At 39.3% G+C, this 19188-nt stretch overlaps 1 protein-coding gene across 1 annotated transcript in view; it reads left to right on the forward strand.

Annotated features, from left to right (window-relative positions):
* The window catches only part of galnt2 (UDP-N-acetyl-alpha-D-galactosamine:polypeptide N-acetylgalactosaminyltransferase 2), a 324782-nt gene that overhangs the window by 289919 nt on the left and 15675 nt on the right, over window positions 1-19188 (forward strand). The window contains exons 14-15 of the mRNA XM_028797339.2: window positions 3466-3592; window positions 15910-16029. Of these exons, the coding sequence (XP_028653172.1) occupies window positions 3466-3592; window positions 15910-16029 (247 nt within the window). The remainder of the gene's footprint in view (window positions 1-3465; window positions 3593-15909; window positions 16030-19188) is intronic.

Consider the following 19188-nt stretch of genomic DNA (forward strand, 5'->3'; position numbering starts at 1 on the left):
TCCCTCTCGGGAATCGAACCTCGGACGTCAGCGCCAGAGGCGAAGCCCCTAACGTTGCGCCACAGCGTGTGGTTCGTTTATTTGACAGCATGTAGATCGGGGTAATTACATTCACGGCATTCGTAGTCTGTGTCACAATCTGATTGTATGGGTGGTTAACGAATGCCGTGAATGTAAGTATACTATATAGCCTTAAAAAACACATAACTCGAAATTATGGGTTATTGAAATATTTTTATGAAATCAGAATGAAAAAATTAAACACCACTAAGATTTTCTGTGACAAAATCCTTGTTGGCCAGAGTTATCAAAGCATTCCATAAAGTTTTTTATATTAAAAAGACCATTGGCTATAAGTGTTTGACCCTTCTTTTTTCATAGTTTACCTTACACTGTTGGGTCTGTCACAAAACATTCTGACTACAAATATTTACAATGGGTATCTTAATGGTGTCACTGTATTATATGAAAATTATTTAACATTTAAACAACTGCAGTGACCTCTGCCACGGAAATTAACACAGTATTTCCAGGACCTTGGGAGTTTTATCCCCCAGGTTTATTAATTCCCCAAAGTGCTTTTTTTACTTTTACTTTGTTATCTCCATTTAAAGTCCTGTGATTTCCCATGCCTGCTGAAAACAACCTGAGCAATATCTTCTTACCTTTCCAGAGTTGTTTAGTGGTTTGTCAGAACATATTTGAAGCTGCCTGAAAGAGATTCACTATAGAATCAAAAAAATTTGTACCCATACAAAATCAAAATCTTTTGCTTTGGTTGCTGTAGGTATTCTGTTGTCTTTGCACTAATGACCTTGCTGATTTCTTTACAACTGGTGTCAATCTACCATTATAAAAATATTAAACTCCTGCAAATAAATGCTAACTCGGTAATCTGAGTAGACCTTTTTATTTAAAAATCTTAAATCAATCAGATTCCACAAAACTTTATTAAGAATGAGCCAAAATGACAGATTATCAGAATAGCCATTTGTAGACTTGCATTTCTTTGACAATACCAGTGTAAAATTGCCAAAAGAACTGTTTAACACTAGAATTACCAGAGCCTACGAAAAAACTCGTATATCCGGCCCACCTTAAATCGCTTCTTAAATCCGTTCACACCTCTCCGCCAGCATCCTTTGTCCTCTAAATGTGCTGATAAAAGACAAGCTGCCAGCAGCCGGCTATTCCATCCCCCCACCGACTTAGAACGTGAGCGAAGTTTTCCCAGCTCACGCCTTGATTGATTATGTGGGAGTGAAGTGGAGTTTTACAGTGGAAATAAGAGATCATTATTCTAAAGTAATCTGTGTAAACACATTGTTAAAACAGAAACTTTTTCATATTTTAGTAATAAATGTTACAAAATGTAGTAGGCATAAACTATAGAATATATAAAGCCCAAGTTCCAAAGATCAAATAAACACTTTCACAAAAGCTTCAAGAATGATTCAACAGCTTCTGTGGCGTAGCGTGTTAAGATTTGCCTCTTAGCGCAGAGCAGCTTTTCCTTGCCTCACAGACCTGAGTTCGATTCCCCGCTGGGGATGAAGTGTTGCTTTTTTTTTCTTTTCTTTTAAACCTCAAACGGACATAAAATTTATACATTGGTATGCACTGTCAGTTACTGAGATCGTTATATTTTCATGTGGGATGCTCCTTTTCAAATATTTTTTTAACAATTGAGACTGCAATTAACAGGAACAACTGTCCTTATAACTTATTTTTAAGATCCATCACAGACAGACAGAGCACTGCGTAATAGAGAGACAGACAGGCAGAGAAGTCACTAGATATAGAAGTAAACAGGGAAGCCACGTGTACTGAAAGAAAAAAAGAACAACATGTGCGTTGTCCCTGCTGCACTGAATAAGAGCAGGCGCTCTAACATCACCACTCCCCCCATCTAGTCAGATCGGGGGAGGGGTGATGTTAGAGCGGCTGCGCTTATTCAGTGCAGCAGGGACAACGCACATGTTGTTCTTTTTTTCTTTCAGTACACGTGGCTTCCCTGTTTACTTATATATCTAGTGAGTTCTCTGCCTGTCTGTCTCTCTATTACGCAGTGCTCTGTCTGTCTGTGTGTTATGGATCTTAAAAATAAGTTATAAGGACAGTTGTTCCTGTTGTTTGCAGTCTCAATTGTTAAAAAATTTTTTGAAAAGGAGCATCCCACATGAAAATATAACGATCTCAGTAACTGACAGTGCATACCAATGTATAAATTTTATGTCCGTTTGAGGTTTAAAAGAAAAGAAAAAAAAAAGCAACACTTCATCCCCAGCGGGGAATCGAACTCAGGTCTGTGAGGCAAGGAAAAGCTGCTCTGCGTTAAGAGGCAAATCATAGCGTGCTACGCCACAGAAGCTGTTGAATCAATCTTGAAGCTTTTGTGAAAGTGTTTATTTGATCTTTAGAACTCGGGCTTTATATATTCTATAGTTTATGCCTACTACATTTTGTAACATTTATTACTAAAATATGAAAAAGTTTCTATTTTAACAATGTGTTTACACAGATTACTTTAGAATAATGATCTCTTATTTCCACTGTAAAACTCCACTTCACTCCCACATAATCAATCAAGGCGTGAGCTGGGAAAACTTCGCTCACGTTCTAAGTCGGTGGGGGGGATGGAATAGCCGGCTGCTGGCAGCTTGTCTTTTATCAGCACATTTAGAGGACAAAGGATGCTGGTGGAGAGGTGTGAACATATTTAAGAAGCGATTTAAGGTAGACCGGATGTACGAGTTTTTTCATAGGCTCTGGTAATTCTAGTGTTAAATTTGCAGTGCAGTAAACGCTACAAAGTTAGCTGTCATTCATGTTTCTCCTCCAGGTATGGGCAGTTCTGCCTTTGTATTAAGTTGTAATTAAAGGATTCCAGAGTTTTACAGTTATTTTATTTCAAAAATATATACTTTACCCAATTATATTGCTCATCATATATAGTAAACGTTAATTTAAAGTTGACAGAGGAAGTTCAGTTTGGATATCTTTGTGATAGTGAAGTCAGATTAGATTATTGTCCACTACTGCAAGTTACATAACAGCGCCTATTTTATATTCAAACTTCTTTTGAACAGAAATATATTTCTATTTTATCATTTTTGATAAGGTGCATTCAGTCTAACTGCTTGCTGCTTTTTACATACATTTTGATCTAGTAGTCCTAAGCATCTTCAGGGACTTAGATTAGATAGATATTCAGATGTTGCACTTTCAGTTTTACTTTTGGTGTTTAAAATGGGTATACAATCACATGTATGCATGTGCAAGAACAGTGGAAACTTCCATGTGCAGCAATGCCAAATTAGCTATCAAAATCCAAGTGTTGACTGTGTTTTTGAAAATTTCATATTGCCTTTTTGATTAATCTCTCTCTTAACCACTTATGATTATTTAAAGTAAGCAATAACCATATTTATGATTCACATTGCATTTTTGGTCCATTTTAAACAGGGTTCCTGATCATCAAGATATAGCCTTTGGTGCTCTGCAGCAAGGTAGCAATTGTTTGGATACTCTGGGCCATTTTGCTGATGGTGTTGTTGGCGTTTATGAATGTCACAATGCTGGTGGAAACCAGGTATGTAGAGATTCAATTCTCAGGTTTAATAATTCACAAAATTCAAACTACTTCAATATTTATATAGTACTGAAAATGCCAACCCCAGGTGAGTTTCTGTAAATTCAGTTTTTTTTTCTTTAAATCTCATATATTTATTCATATTCATAATATGAATGTTTTCATAGTCATGTTGTTGTAATATATGTATATTAAAATGAAGCTTGCCGTTCTTATTGACAATATACAATAAGTGTCCATTTTTACAGATATAACATGGTTAAAATAATGCACATAAATATAAAATTTATATATACTGTGCATATTTTCAGTTAACTGTTCTTCAAATAACTTGCATTAGAAGTTTGAACAAAATAAATTTATCAATTATATGGTTAAAATTACACTTTCTTCCGGCTGGGAGAGGACGCAGGCGCTGGCTGTTCGCTGCTTCTCCATGCTATATTCATTACTTAAGTATTTTTACTACTTGAATATCATTTTAATTCTAGCTGTTTTCTGGATATTATACAGAATTTTAGCATCTAGCGGCTGTAATTTGCTGTTAACACCTTACAGCGTTTAATATCGTTGCTTTTGGAGAAATCCTACCTGTGACATTTGTTGGCCTGACTTACGCTGTGTCATCGGCGCTGGCCTGTATCGGCCTGCTATTACATTTCCTGAATGTCGGCTCTGTCGTTGGGATCTTGGTGATTGTCTTGCTTCTGGAGTCCTTTGCAGCTTGCACCACAGCTGTCCAACTATACACATAAGGACTACGGCCGACTATTTACATCGGGGCCATATCTCCTCCGCTTGCCGGCATGCTTCAGTATCTGCCATCGCAACTGTTGGAGCTCAACAACCACAGTCTTCCATTAGACATCACAGTCATCAAACAACTTGGACTCCTCCGTCACCCCCGCTACATCTATAGGGAGTCTGGTCGGCAGTTTGTTTACAGCAATACCTGGAGCTCCATTCCTTCCTTATGGTCAGCAGCACCTCGCTCCGTGGCAGCCCGAACATGTCATCTGTGCGCCTTTACCACGGAGACTAAAAACATTGCTCGGCGGCAGTCCAGGCGAGATGGAATGCCTGGAGTGGGTTTCAGCTTTCTTCGTCCTCTGGTTAAAAGCAACACCTCGCTAAACATCAATGTTGAACTTTTTAATGTCCATTTCCTGACAAATAAAGCCTGTCTAATTTATAATCGCATTGCAGACAGGGGGATTGGCATTATTTGTTTGAGTGAGACCTGGCATAAATCCAAGGTATACTCAGTTTTCAACGAGTCCTGCCCTCCTGGGTACACCTACCTTGAAAAGGCCCGCAACTCTGGACGTAGCGGTGGTCTGGCTGTAATTCATCAGGTTGATTTGCAATTATCACTTCTCCCACTTCCTAAATTCTCAACGTTTGAATGCCTGGCGATAAATTGCAAGCATCCACTTTTTATAACAATACTTCTTATTTACCGACCACCAAAACAACACCCTGATTTCATTACAGAAATGAATGAGCTGCTCTCATCTTTCTGTACAACATCATCAAATGTACTGATTCTTGGAGATCTGAACATTCACGTGGACACTCCCTCTAATTATTCTGCTCTTCAGCTTTTAGAGCTTCTGGACTGCCTAAATCTGAGGCAACTTGTCGAGGTCCCCACTCACAACAAGGGCCATACCCTCGATTTAGTCATTACTGATTCAGTCCTCATCTCAGACCTCAAAGTACTTGATCTGAGTGTTTCCGATCACAAAATTGTCTCAATGCATTTACCCACAAATTCACAAAAACCACAGCACTGTATCCGCTTCAGGAACCTGAAAAAAATAAATTTGACTGATTTAAATGCTGACGTTAAGATCTTCATTGCTCCCCACCTTTCTTCTGTCAGTGAATTAGTCAATTACTACAATAATGGGCTCCACAACATCCTTGAGACCCATGCCCCAGTTAAATTACGAGTGGTCTCTTTTGTAAAATCTGCCCCGTGGTTTACAAGTGAGCTTTGACAGATGAAAACAGCTGGGCAAGCCCTCGAGTGGCATTTTGTTGCAACCAGTTCAACAGTCCACAAATTAGCTTATCAGTCCCACCAAAAAAACTACTTCAGGGCACTGACCACTGCCAGATCTCAATACTATTCAACTTTAATCAACAACATCCATCCATTTTCCAACCAGCTGAATCTGAACACAGGGTCACGGGGGTCTGCCGGAGCCAATCCCAGCCAACACGGGGCACAAGGCAGGAACCAATCCCGGGCAGGGTGCCAACCCACCACAGGACACACACAAACACACCCACACACCAAGCACACACTAGGGCCAATTTAGAATCGCCAATCCACCTAACCTGCATGTCTTTGGACTGTGGGAGGAAACCAGAGCACCCGGAGGAAACCCACGGAGACACGGGGAGAACATGCAAACTCCACGCAGGGAGGACCCGGGAAGCGAACCCAGGTCCTCAGGTCTCCCAACTGCGAGGCAGCAGCGCTACCCACTGCGCCACCGTGCCGCCCCTAATCAACAACAGTCCTGGAAATTCCAAACAACTTTTTTTCCGTAATAATTTCACAGAGGAGCAGTGCAATAATTTTATTAAATATTTCACCTCTAAAGTGGACAGCACCCACTCCTCATTGTCTGCCTCCAGCCCTCCATGGCTGGATGTTTCTACATCAAAGCCAATGGGCTGCCTTTCCCAGTTCCTCTGTACCACAGTTAAAGAAGTTGAGGACATCATACAGAGGATGCGACCTTCAACGTGTTCATTGGACCCTTTTCCTACTCCTCTGATAAAAGCTAATGTATCAGATATAAGCCCACTTATTGCTGACATCATTAATCACTCTCTCCAGAGCAGCTTAGTCCCACTGGTCTTGAAAACTGCAAAAATTAGACCTCATTTAAAAAAATCCTTTTTGGATCCTGAAGTGATAGCAAACTATCGTCCGATCTCCAACCTTCCATTTCTGTCTAAGGTTTTGGAAAAGGTTGTTTTGGTTCAGCTTCAGGATCACCTCAAAAAATTCAATCTGTTTGAAAAATTTCAGTCTGGTTTCCGAACTTCTCACAGCACAGAGACAGCCCAGGTCAGAGTCACCAATGACCTCCTGATGGCTGCTGACCAGGGCTCTCCATCACTCCTTATCCTCCTGGACCTTACAGCTGCATTTGATACAGTAGATCATAATATTCTCCTTCATCATCTTCACTATACAATTGGACTTTCTGGCATTACTTTCAAATGGTTCAAGTCCTATCTTACAGACAGGACTGAGTGTGTGGCCTTGGGGGATGCTAAATCTCATACCCACACTGTCACCTGTGGAGTTCCACAAGGATCAGTCCTTGGGCTGACCCTCTTTAATATCTATATACTACCCCTGGGTCACATCATCCGCAAGCATGGAGTTTCATTCCATTGCTATGCCGATGATACGCACTCTATGTGAGACTGGATTCGACTTCTCTTACACCTCCATCAACTTTTTCCTCTTGCTTGGATGAGATTGATGCCTGGATGTCCAAGAACTTCCTCAAGCTGAACAGCACCAAAACTGAAGCTTTTTTAATTGGCACCCCCATCAACTTCGTTCCTCTGTAAATTGTATTTCCTTTTCTGACAGTACCATTACCCTCTACCCTTCTGTTGCAAATCTGGGTGTCAAGTTAGACTCCCATCTGTCATTTGATATACATATCCATCACCTTTGTAAAATTGCATTCCTTCATCTCCGAAAAATAGCCAAACTCTGTCCCTACCTCTCCCTCTGTGATGCTGAAAAGCTGGTTCATGCCTTTGTCTCATCCAGACTGGACTATTGTAATGCACTCCTCATCGGGATACCCAACAAGAGCCTTCAAAAGCTTCAACAAATTTAAAATAGTGCTGCAAGAATCCTGATGAGGGTGCTGAAATATGAACATATCTCACCAATCCTTCGGTCACTTCATTGGCTCCCTATCCATCTCCGTATCGAATACAAACTCTGTTTGTTTACTCACTGGTGTATCCATGGAAATGCTCCACAATATCTTAAAGAACTCCTTATATTACAATCCAGTACAAGAAACCTCCGTTTTACAAAATACCCACCGCCTTTGCCCCACTGTGACCAAACTTCATACAATGGGTGACCGAGCCTTTGCAGCCGCTGCTCCACGGCTCTGGAATGCCGTACCAGAGAGCCTGAGAACACAGCAGATTGTGGGCTGTTTTAAAAAACAGCTAAAGACTTTTCTATTTAGGAAAGCATATTAACAAGAATGCTATAATTATTGTTGTTAAATCTGTGTTTTTATCTTGCCTTGCCTTTGTTTAATCTTTTTATGTTGCACTTTGAGATTTACTGCTAATGTAAAGTGCCCCTATAAATGCATTATTATTATTATTACTTGAAAATGTATTTCCTTTACTGAACTTCAAAGCCAAATGTAGGCCTAATAAAGTTAATTTAGATAGAAAGATTAAATACTGTCTTAATTTCTCTTTCTTTCTATCTTTCTTTCTTTCTTTCTTTCTTCCTTTCTTTTTTTCTTTCTTTCTTTCTTTAAAAAAAGTAAAACATGCTAAACAAAGCTTAGTTTGGAAGCATTTATTCTGTTTTTAATAATACATATTTAATTTGAATAGCTTTTTGTCAGTGAAATGTTAACATTAATGTTATATTTATAGTGCTAATACTTGCCTGATATTCATACAAGTTTTCATCAGTATTTTCTGTGTATTTTTAGTTAAACTTTCACACCAGTCATATGATTAACACTAGGATCACCAAACATTTTGTCATTACTATGACCACCAAGGCTACACCAAGTGGTGTCTGAATCATTTTGTTCTCCCTGAATGCTCATCAACTTTACAACCTGATAATGCATTCCTAATGCCTTACCTCCAAATGCCACAAATAGTCAGATACAACATGAGAGAACATGTAAGCAATTAATTTCATGGCACACAGCATATACTATTTGCAAAAATTTTCCCTTTACATGTTAGCATAATTTTTTCTGGGGTGCACTGCCAAAAACCGCTTCAGTATTCATTAGTGAAAAGTAAAACAAAGCATTTCAATCAGCTGGGCACATAAAATAATCAATGAAATAAAAATATTTTTTCTGCATAAATAGATTATAAAAATTGCAGCCATACTTACATATTTCATTGATTGTGTAAGTAGGTGGCAAGCAGCATGACAAACTGATTAAATTATAAAATAGTCTATGGTCTGTTGGTGCTCCAGCTGTTTGTTAGCCAAAAAAAAAAAAAAAAGTCGCGGTTCAGGGTTCACGGACTCGGTCATTCGCGGATTTTTCCTTAGAACCTAACTGTTAATTGTTAGCGGAAAGTGTAAATATCCTCCGCAATCTTTTATGGCTTTTTTCGTGGCAATACCGTGCTGTAGAGAACAGGAAGCAACCGCTGAGGGAAACGCGGTTTTGGATGGTGAAAGAGCGTTATTTATTTCTTCTTGCTGCTGATTGACTGCTGCCCTGTGACGCGTCTCCAGCTGAATGTCCTCGTGTTTTCCATTTTGTTATTGTATTCATTTTGTTATTGTTAAACGCACAAGATGTCGCCGAAACGCCTTGCACCTTCTAAGGCTTCTGGCACTGAGCCTAAACACCAGAAGAAGTTTAAAACACTCCAGGAGAAGGCTGAACAACTGAATTTGCTCCGGGAACTAAAAAGTTATGCTGCAGTAGCGCGCCACTATGGCATTAATGAAAGCACCGCACACTACATAAAGAAGAACAAAGTACCGTATCTGTAAGTTTCTGTGATAGTGCCAAAAAGGTAACGACCGTAAGGAATAAAAATATTGTCAGGATGGAATCTGCCTTGGCATTGTGGATCACTGACTGCAGGAAGAAGAACATCCCCTTGGACAGTAACATCATCCGTGAGAAAGCAAGGAAATTGTACCAGCAGTTTGCTACAATTTGAGACAATGTAGCAACTTCCCATCACAATGTTCATGAAACCTATAAAGAAAAGCCAACACGAAACCCCACCAGAAGAAGACCTGTCCAAAGATATGACTCCTTCTTAAGCGCCTGAAGAAGAGGCGCCACCCGAGGAGTTGTAAATGCTCTGCATCGTACTGCACAGCTACTTCATCATCATCATCAATATCATTCATCATTGGTGAGTACCTGTACATTTTACTGTATTTTAATTAAATTAAATTATTATGTATTTACTCATAACAAAGAAAAAGACAGCGCATACTAAAGAAAATGCGCTTGCATGAATTACAGTATGTATAGCAGTAACAAGCACCGCAGGAGACATAACAGTACAGTACTGTACAGTAGACGGTTTACCTTTACATTCTTTTTTTAGGTAATGTATTAAGGTAATTTTTTAGGTAATATATTGATGTATTAAGCTGAGTTTGCAATGAAATTAAAGTGCTTTGGGGGCATACTGTATTTAGGGTTTAAACTATAAAAAATAGGCATTTAAAAGGCATTTTTTAACCACATCCAAAAGTCACGGTTTTTCACAATTCACGGGTGCTCTAGGAACGTAACCCCCACGAATTTTGGGGGTGTACTGTATATAATATATGCGTATATATATATATATATATATATATATATATATATATATATATATATATATATATATAAAAATATACTAGCTGTGTAAGCCTATACTGTAAAAAGCCTGGGGTCCGAGAAACTATTGAAATTGTCAGGAAAAAAAAACTGAAATGTAGAGATATCGGGTAATTGAAGGGAACTACTCTGGGCATCTCTCTCCTAGGAGGATTCGTTTTGCTGACATGCTCGTCTCACTTCTGTATTAGCGGCGGGAGGAAAAGTAAAATGGATACCGTTTTGCCGATATTAGCGGCTAAGCGACTTTCTTTCTCCTGAGGTTTCATTTTCCTGATGTGCTGGCCCCGCTTGTGTTATTAGCGGCTAAGCGAGTTTTCTGTTTCCTCGGAGGTGGAGCCCTTACCCCGACTCCACCTGTCACTTCCGTGCTGGACAGACACACACACTTCCACACGCAGACATATACTGTATATATATAATATAAAAATCTTGGGTCGAGACGTGATCATTTCGGAGAGACACTGACGTCACGCAAGACTAGACATTACAACCTTAGGAACGGTGACTTTTGCACGTCATGCCCTACTTGCAAACAATTTAACACTTGAATTACCAGAGCCTACGAAAAAACTCGTAGATCCGGCCCACCTTAAATCGCTTCTTAAAACCTTTCTCACCTCTCCGCCAGCGTCTTTTGTCATCTAAATGTACTGATAAAGACAAGCTGCCAGCAGCCGGCTATTCCATCCCCCCAACGACTTAGAACGTAAACAAGCTTTTCCCAGCTAATGCCTTGATTGATTATCTGGGAGTGAAGTGGAGTTTTAGAGTAGAAATAATAAGATTGTTATTTGGAACACACGCATTTCATATGTGTTGCATTTCTACAGTAATCTGTGTAAACACTTTGTTAAAACAGAAACGGTTTACAATATTCTAGTAGCAAATGACAAAATGTAGGCATAAACTATATAATGTATGAAGCCTGAAGTCCAAATATCAAAGAAACACTTTCACAAAAGGTACAAAAAAAAAGCCACCGCCAAAAAAACCCGTCTTAGTGTAAGACATTGACATGACTTAACTATCACTGCTTCCGTGGCGTAACAGTATCAGTCGCTGACTGGGAATCAGAAGATCATGAGTTCGATCCTGCACAACTCCCATTTGAGAAGTGTTCTTATTTTCATTATTTTAGAATAAAATGATACATTTGATTTCAGTCTGTAACAGCCGGTGTAATTTATGATATTTGTAAAGGTTAGCTTTATTTTTTTAAAATTCACTTTTCATTGTCTCAGTCGCATTCAGGATCCATCCCTACCGCCCCCCACCTGACACTGCTGTTTTTACATAAAGACGCGCTATTGTTCTGCAGTGTATCACGATACATACGACCGCATGGTTTTTTCCCCCAGTATTGCCAGTCCCCACGTGTTGCTGTATGCTGTTTCTTTTGTACTCCAGGACATGCAGAGGAAAGCATAGTAAAGAGCAGTAACTTCAGCGCTATATGCAATCATCAGACACTCCCCATCTGTTGCTGTTTTCACATAAAGACGCGCTAAAGCTCTGCAGTGTACTTGTAACTGCATTGTCGTACCAATGCTTGCGAACTGAAGTGTCTGCATGCACTTTTCGTGGCATTATACGTGTATTTTTTGAGCATGCCCATGTAGCTCAAACACAGGAACATATGTTGATGTAAAAGTATAACAAAACAAGTGCACTTTTATTCAAGACTATAACCGAAGAAAAAAGAAAGCAAGTTACAGTAGGTGGAATGCTAAGAACTGCTGATTTCCATTCTGTGCTATATAACTGTTAACATTTGAATCTGATGATTGCATATAGCGCTGTCTGATTTAGTGTGCGCAAGAACATGTAGGTGACCAGTTGCTGAGTGCTACAACGCACATTTTAAAAAAAGAAAGAGACAAATATATGTGACGTTTTGAAGAAATCATTTTATGACGCGAATAGTACCAATCAGAAAACATCGTCGAAGTAATGCAATATTATTTGAAAACGAACAGCGTCAGGTTGGGTGTGAAGTTATACTGGCGCTGTTTGAGTCAGATCAGAAGCTGAATAAGCTGAAAAAGCTCCTGTTCTGACTCTAAGTAAAAAAGCATGAATTAATCAACAGAAATAACCACGATTGACATTTTAAAGTTAACGATTTACAGTGCATACCAATTTATAAATTCAATGTCCGTTTGAGGAACAAAAAAACACTTTCTTCAAAGCTGGGAATCGAACTGGCGTCTCTGTGGCACAGTAAGGCAGTGGTGCTCCAAGTCAGCAAACCGTCCTTATAACTTATTTTTTCAAGATCCATAACACACAGACAGACAGAGCACTGCGTAATACAGAGACAGACAGGCAGAGATATACAAATAAACAGGGAAGGCACATGTACTGAAAGAAAAAAAAAATCAACATGTGCATTGTTTCTGCAGCACTGAATAAGCTCACCCGCTTTAACATCACCCCTCCCCCGATCTGACTCTCTAAGTAACAGCGCAAGTACAGACACAAATCAAGTGCATGTGTGTACTGTATAATATTAACAAAAAGAGCAGCTTACTACTGAAAACGGCAAATATAGGAGTGAGTGGGGATCAAACCAGGACTCTTGATTACACTTGGTTTGCGTCTGTACTTGCGCTGTTACTTAGAGAGCCAGATCGGGGGAGGGGTGATGTTAGAGCAGGTGAGCTTATTCAGTGCTGCAGAAACAACGCACATGTTGATTTTTTTTTTCTTTCAGTACATGTGCCTTCCTTGTTTGTTTGTATATCTCTGCCTGTCTGTCTCTGTATTACGCAGTGCTCTGTCTGTCTGTGTGTTAAGGATCTTGAAAAAAATAAGTTATAAGGACAGTTGTTCATGTTAATTGCAATCTCAATTGTTAAAAAAATATTTGAAAAGGAGCATCCCACATGAAAATATAACGATCTCATTAACTGACAGTGCATACCAATTTACAAATTTTATGTCTGTTTGAGGTTAAAAAGAAAAAAAAGAAGTAACACTTTATCCCCAGCGGGGAATTGAACTTATGTTTGTGAGGCAGAGAAAAGCTACTCGGTCTGAGAGGCAAATCTTAGCGCGCTACGTCACGGAAGCTGTTACATGGTGTGTGAAGCTTTTGTGGAAGTGTTTATTTGATCTTAGGAACTCGGGCTTTACACATTCTATAGTTTATGCCTACATTTTGTAACATTTATTACTAAAATATGAAAAAGTTTCTGTTTTAGCAATGTGTTTACACAGATTACTGTAGAAACGGAACACGCATGAAATGCATGTATTCCAAATAGCGATCTATTATTTCTATTCTAAAACTCCAGCAGTTCAGTCACTCCCAGGTAATCAAACAAGGCATGAGCTGGGAAAACTTAGTGAACGTTCTGCGACGGTGGGGGATGGAATAGCCGGCTGCTCGCTGCTCCTCTTAATCGGCACATTTAGAAGACAAAAGAGAGGTGAGAACGGTTTTAAGGTGGGCCGGATCTACGAGTTTTTTCGTAGACTCTGGTAATTCTAGTGTTAAAACAAGTTCACAGACATCTAACCTCGCAGTTGTTGGAATGGTTTTGGCAGATACACTTCATGTGCTCCCAGTTCTTTAAAATGGTGTGCATTCTAAATGGCACATGAACAAAGCGAAGAAGAAAGAGTAGCGTGTCAAAAAAAGACATGAAAGCGTTGGAGAGAAAAGAAGGCAAAAAAGGATTCACAAGAGAACAATAATAATCTATGCAAATTCAGAAAATAAGGAAAGTAATATTCAGCCCAGATGTCCTGCAAGAGACACTTTGACATCCCGCAAGAGACACTTCAACATCCCGCAAGACAAGGCAATGAGACAAAAGGAAAGCTGCTGAACAGGCTTTTAAATAATCGACGCTTAGTGTGACAAGCAGAAGATGCAGCTCAGAAGCAGCAAGCGAAAGACAGAAGCTGATCCGTCCGCATTTCCTTAGCATGTGTTCAGCCACCCTTCCCAACCCCCCACATTCAAAATGCGAGTGACAGAGACACAAAGTGGCATGTGCTTAGCGCACCCTTTGGGATGGGGGTTGGTGTTACGCGAGCGAAGCAAGGGCAGTTGCTATACAGGCTTTGAAATGATTGACGCACAGCGCGAGAAGCAGAGAAGCAGAACACGGAGCACGGCAGGAGGAGCAGTAAGGAAGTAGGTGATCCATCTGCATCTCCAAAGCGTGCATACCCTCTTTACAACGCGAGCAGCAGAGACACGAAGTGGCTTTCGGCAGACACAGCTGCCGTTGTGGGCTCACGAGGCGAGCAGGGGGCACAGCCCCCTAGTACATATAAAAAAAAACTCAGTAGAAATTGCATTTTAATATTTTGCACACTTGCCAGCATCAATTTGACGTGAGGAAAGGAGAATGTGCCATATGAAACTTTATGGACAGAGTGATCCACGAGAAAATGCAGGTCAGTCACAATGTTTTCAGTTTTTATTTCTAAAAGGCGCCAAATACCACAGTGCATCACTCCTTCTGAAAGCCCATGTTTCATTCACGCATTTGCATACACCATCAGGTCTGTGAAAGCCCAGAATTCAAGCCGTGTCATTGGCAGCTTGCTTTATGCACAATGTGCCGTCTCATATGGTTTACACATGACATTGATGCTGGTGGTGTACTTTGTATTCTAAGCTTTGTGAAAATATTGTCACACTTTTTCAGTTGACTTTATATACTTCTTAATTTAATAAAAAGAAAAAAATAGTGATTACTGTATTATTATCTGGAGGAGAAGAGAGCGAGAGAGACAGCAATTCACATTTTGATATCAGTATACAATAATCTTGATTAAGGTGGTTAGATTGGGTTTTTCCAAAATAAAAAGAATATATCAGTATGGTCAAGTATGTGTTGGAGAAGAGAGACAGCAATTCACACCAGATACCAGTGTTCAGTGGCATCGCTTGTAGTGGTAATAGGGGGACTTTCATGTTAAAACAAAATGCAAAGAAAAATATCCATCCATCCATTATCTAACCTGCTATGTCCTAACTACAGGGTCACGGGGGGTCTGCTGGAGCCAATCCCAGCCAACACAGGGCACAAGGCAGGAACCAATCCCGGGCAGGGTGCCAACCCACCGCAGGACACACACCTACACACCAAGCACACACTAGGGATAATTTAGAATCACCAATGCACCCAACCAGCGTGTCTTTGGACAGTGGGAGGAAACTGGAGTACCCAGAGGAAACCCACGCAGACACGGGGAGAACATGCAAACTCCACGCAGAGAGGACCCGGGAAGCGAACCCAGGTCTCCTAACTGCGAGGCAACAGCGCTACCACTGCGCCACCGTGCCGCCCTGCTTAATATTTCCTTCCTTTAATCTACCTGTGATGCATGTTAAGCTTACTGGCCTAAAGGTGCTTGGATCTGCCTGATCACCCTTTTTATATAACAGGATTATCTGTACCATCTTCCGGTCCTTCAGAATTTCCCTAGTGCGCAATGACTTCCTAAAAATGTATGTCAAGGATTTATATATGAACTTGTTTACCTCCTAAAGAAGTCAAGGTTATATATTATATGGTTCTGATGATTTGTTTTATTTCTGTCTATTTAATCCAAACAGTACTTATCCCTCTACATTTTCTAAATCACTTATGAGAGAAAAATGTGAGTTTAGATCATCTGCTATTTTACTGTCTCTGTGTATTATTTCCCTTGTACTATTTTTTTTTCCAGGAGTGGGCTTTGACAAAGGATAAATCAGTGAAACATATGGATCTTTGTTTGACTGTTGTAGACCGAGCAGCTGGCTCTCAAATTAAACTCCAAGGATGCCGTGAAAATGACAGCAGACAAGTGAGTTTTACAATAAAATATTCTTTTGTGGTCATCATATCACATGAAAAAAATAAAATTTCATTTTTGTTGATCCTGTAGAGCTGTTCAACAGTAATGGACGATTAGTTACTTACAAACACAGTAGTTACATAGTGCTACTATTAAATGAGCAGACTGCACCTAAACATAAAAAGCACCTGAAAACTAACACAGCAATACAAAGATCCTATATCTTGAGTTCATGTTGGTAGGTCTGGTATTCCTGGTTTTGACTGATCTAAACCATTTTCCAGACAGCTGTAGAGAGAACAGAGGGAAGGTGGGATAAACGAGTTAGATAAGATCTGTAATCATTTTTTAGTCTGAAAAACTAGAATGAAAGAGCTGGCAACCACTGATTTTGGAGTGCATCCCACTCTCACCATGTTATAGATATTGCCAAGTTAAGCCATGATGGAGAAGTTCAAAACATTTTCAATGACAGACTCAGAGAAAATGGTCATTGATATCTATGACTCTGTAAACGTCAAGTGTCTCAGAAAGAACAGCCTCTTGTGAGCATTTTTGACAGTTTAGAATACCCAGTAAAGTAGGGATTTTGACATTCTTTTTAAGGAAAAGATTACAACACCCTCTTGGACCAAGATTTTATTTGCAAAGTTGACATGATGCACTGTCTGATTTGACTCAGAAATGCCTATCTGAACAGAGAATATTTAAAGAACATCTTGTATAGATGTATTTGTACATCAAACTGTTAGAATTATATTGCTGTCACATTCCTGAAGTTGTTTGAAAGACTCTTTAAATAAACATTGATACGTCAAAGAGTTGATACATCCTAATAGACAATTTTCCTTACATAAAAGAGTTAAATTATATAACTGCTTTACAAGAATCCTGTAAGGTGCAAAAGCTGTAAACACGTTTCTAGCAAAATGTTATCTATGTTTTACATCAAAAAAATGAAATTATACTGCTTTATTACAACAGTCCTTCCACACCTGTAGCAGATGCAGTGCAATGTCATTAATGCAGATGAAAGTTCCATGTGAACAAATGTCATATTGAGAGGTTCAAAAGAAGTGGTAAATACCAATAAAAATACATTAAACAAAGCATAACCTCTGATTTAAAAGTGATAGAAAATTCATAACTCTGAATAACCCTTTTAGTATAAATAATCTGTAAAGAAGTTGCTTTGTCCCTTTTGACAATGCCAGATGCTGTGATAAATTAATTTGATTTGCCTTGTGCACTTTGTATATAAAAATACATTTCTAAATGAAGTCCATGCATTTTAGAATTTAACACTAGAATTTACAAAGCCTACGAAAAAACTCGTAATTCCAGCTGACCTTAAATCCCTTTGCACCTCTTCCGTCAGCGTCTTTTCTCTTGTAAATGTGTCGATCAACTCAAGCAGCAAGTAGCCTGCTATACCATTCCCCCCCACCAACGCAGAAAAGGCAAAAGTTCTCCCAGCTCAAGCCTTGATTATCTTGGAGTGAAGTGCTGGTGTTTTAGAGGGTAAATAATATATCGTTATTTGGAACACATGCATTTCATTTGTGTTCTGTGTCTACAACAATCTATGTAAACACATTGTTAAAACAGAAACATTTTTCATGAACTGTATAATGTGTGAAGCCTGAAGTCCAAATATCAAATAAACACTTTCACAAAAGGTGCAAATCTAATACGACAGCTTCCATGATGCAGCGGGTAAGAACTGCTGATTTGTAATCAAGAGGCTGCCGGTTTGATTCTGGCTGCCTCACAAATTTACCGTTTTGAGTAGTAGTGAGCTGCTCTTATTATTAATACTATACAATAAAAACATACATTTGATTTGGGTCTGTAACAGCTGGTGTAAATTTATAGTACTGTAAAGATTTGTTTTTTTTTTTTTTTTACTTCTCTGTCACGATCACAATACAAACCCAAAACCCCCTTACCACCCACAACCCCAGATTTGACGCTGTTTTTATTTGAAAGTGGGAATAACTGTAGATGTGAGTGGTGTTTTGAGAGAACTGGAAATTCTCTGATCTGGAGGGATAAAAGCTGACACACAAATGCTGGTGGATCATGCCTTCTTGGTCTATCTCATTGTCACTTGAATTTTTTTATTCAGTTTTATTGGTTTGTTCACACTGAATTAGTATGCACCTTATGGTCCATGATGTGAAAGCTGCACTGACAAAAAAAACAGAGACATAAGTATATATGATATTTGGAATTACTCATTTTATGACCTGTAAAGTACATTTCAAAAAACATTGTGGCACTGATTATTCATATTATTCATATTCATTCGCATACCTTTTTGAGGTTGTAATCAGTGACCGTGTTTTTTTTTTTTTTTTTTCCCCCCAATCTTCCCAAGTCTCCACATTTTGGTGCATGGGGGTGTTTCTTTTGTACTCCAGGACATGCAGAGGAAAGAATAGTACAGAGAGGTCAGTTTTGCACTATATGCAATCATCAAATTCAAATATTAACAGTTCCCACATTCCCAAGGATCATCCTTCCTACATTTACAACATGTGTACCTGTTGCATTGTACACACTTCTCTCTATGCTGTGGTTCCTATTACATTGAAGGGGCACCTGACACTGACTGAGTTTGCTTTCCTGGGGGAAGCGATGGTCTTGGAACAGAAGCTTGTCGACGTTGCATCCTCTTTTTCTTTTTCTATCGCCTTTTCTTGTAAGAAGCAATAACAGAGTTCCTCTACAAGGTGAGCAAAGAACACTCTTCTTTTCTCAGTGGACCCCATGCATGCCTCATACAGTACACGTACACGTACTGCCAGGTTAAACACGTTGTATCACACAGCAACTGGCCACATATGTGTTCCTGCTTGTACTGAATAAGCTCATGCCTTCTGGTCCGTGATGTCAAGACAGCACTGGGGAAAAAAGAAAGACAAATATATGTGACATTTTGAAGAAATCATTTTATGACCTGAATAGTATCAATCAGAAAACATTGTCACACTAATGCAATATTATTTGAAAACTAACAGTGTCAGATCGGGTCTAAATTTATGCTGATGCTGTTTGTTAGGCTCAGATCATTTCGGGGAGTTTAGGAAAGAGAGCATGAACATGACTGACAGAATAAAAATGAAAAAAAGCTAACTTTTACAAGTACCATAAATTTACACTGGC

Source organism: Erpetoichthys calabaricus, chromosome 3 (assembly GCF_900747795.2).
Source record: "Erpetoichthys calabaricus chromosome 3, fErpCal1.3, whole genome shotgun sequence".
NCBI lineage: Eukaryota > Metazoa > Chordata > Cladistia > Polypteriformes > Polypteridae > Erpetoichthys > Erpetoichthys calabaricus.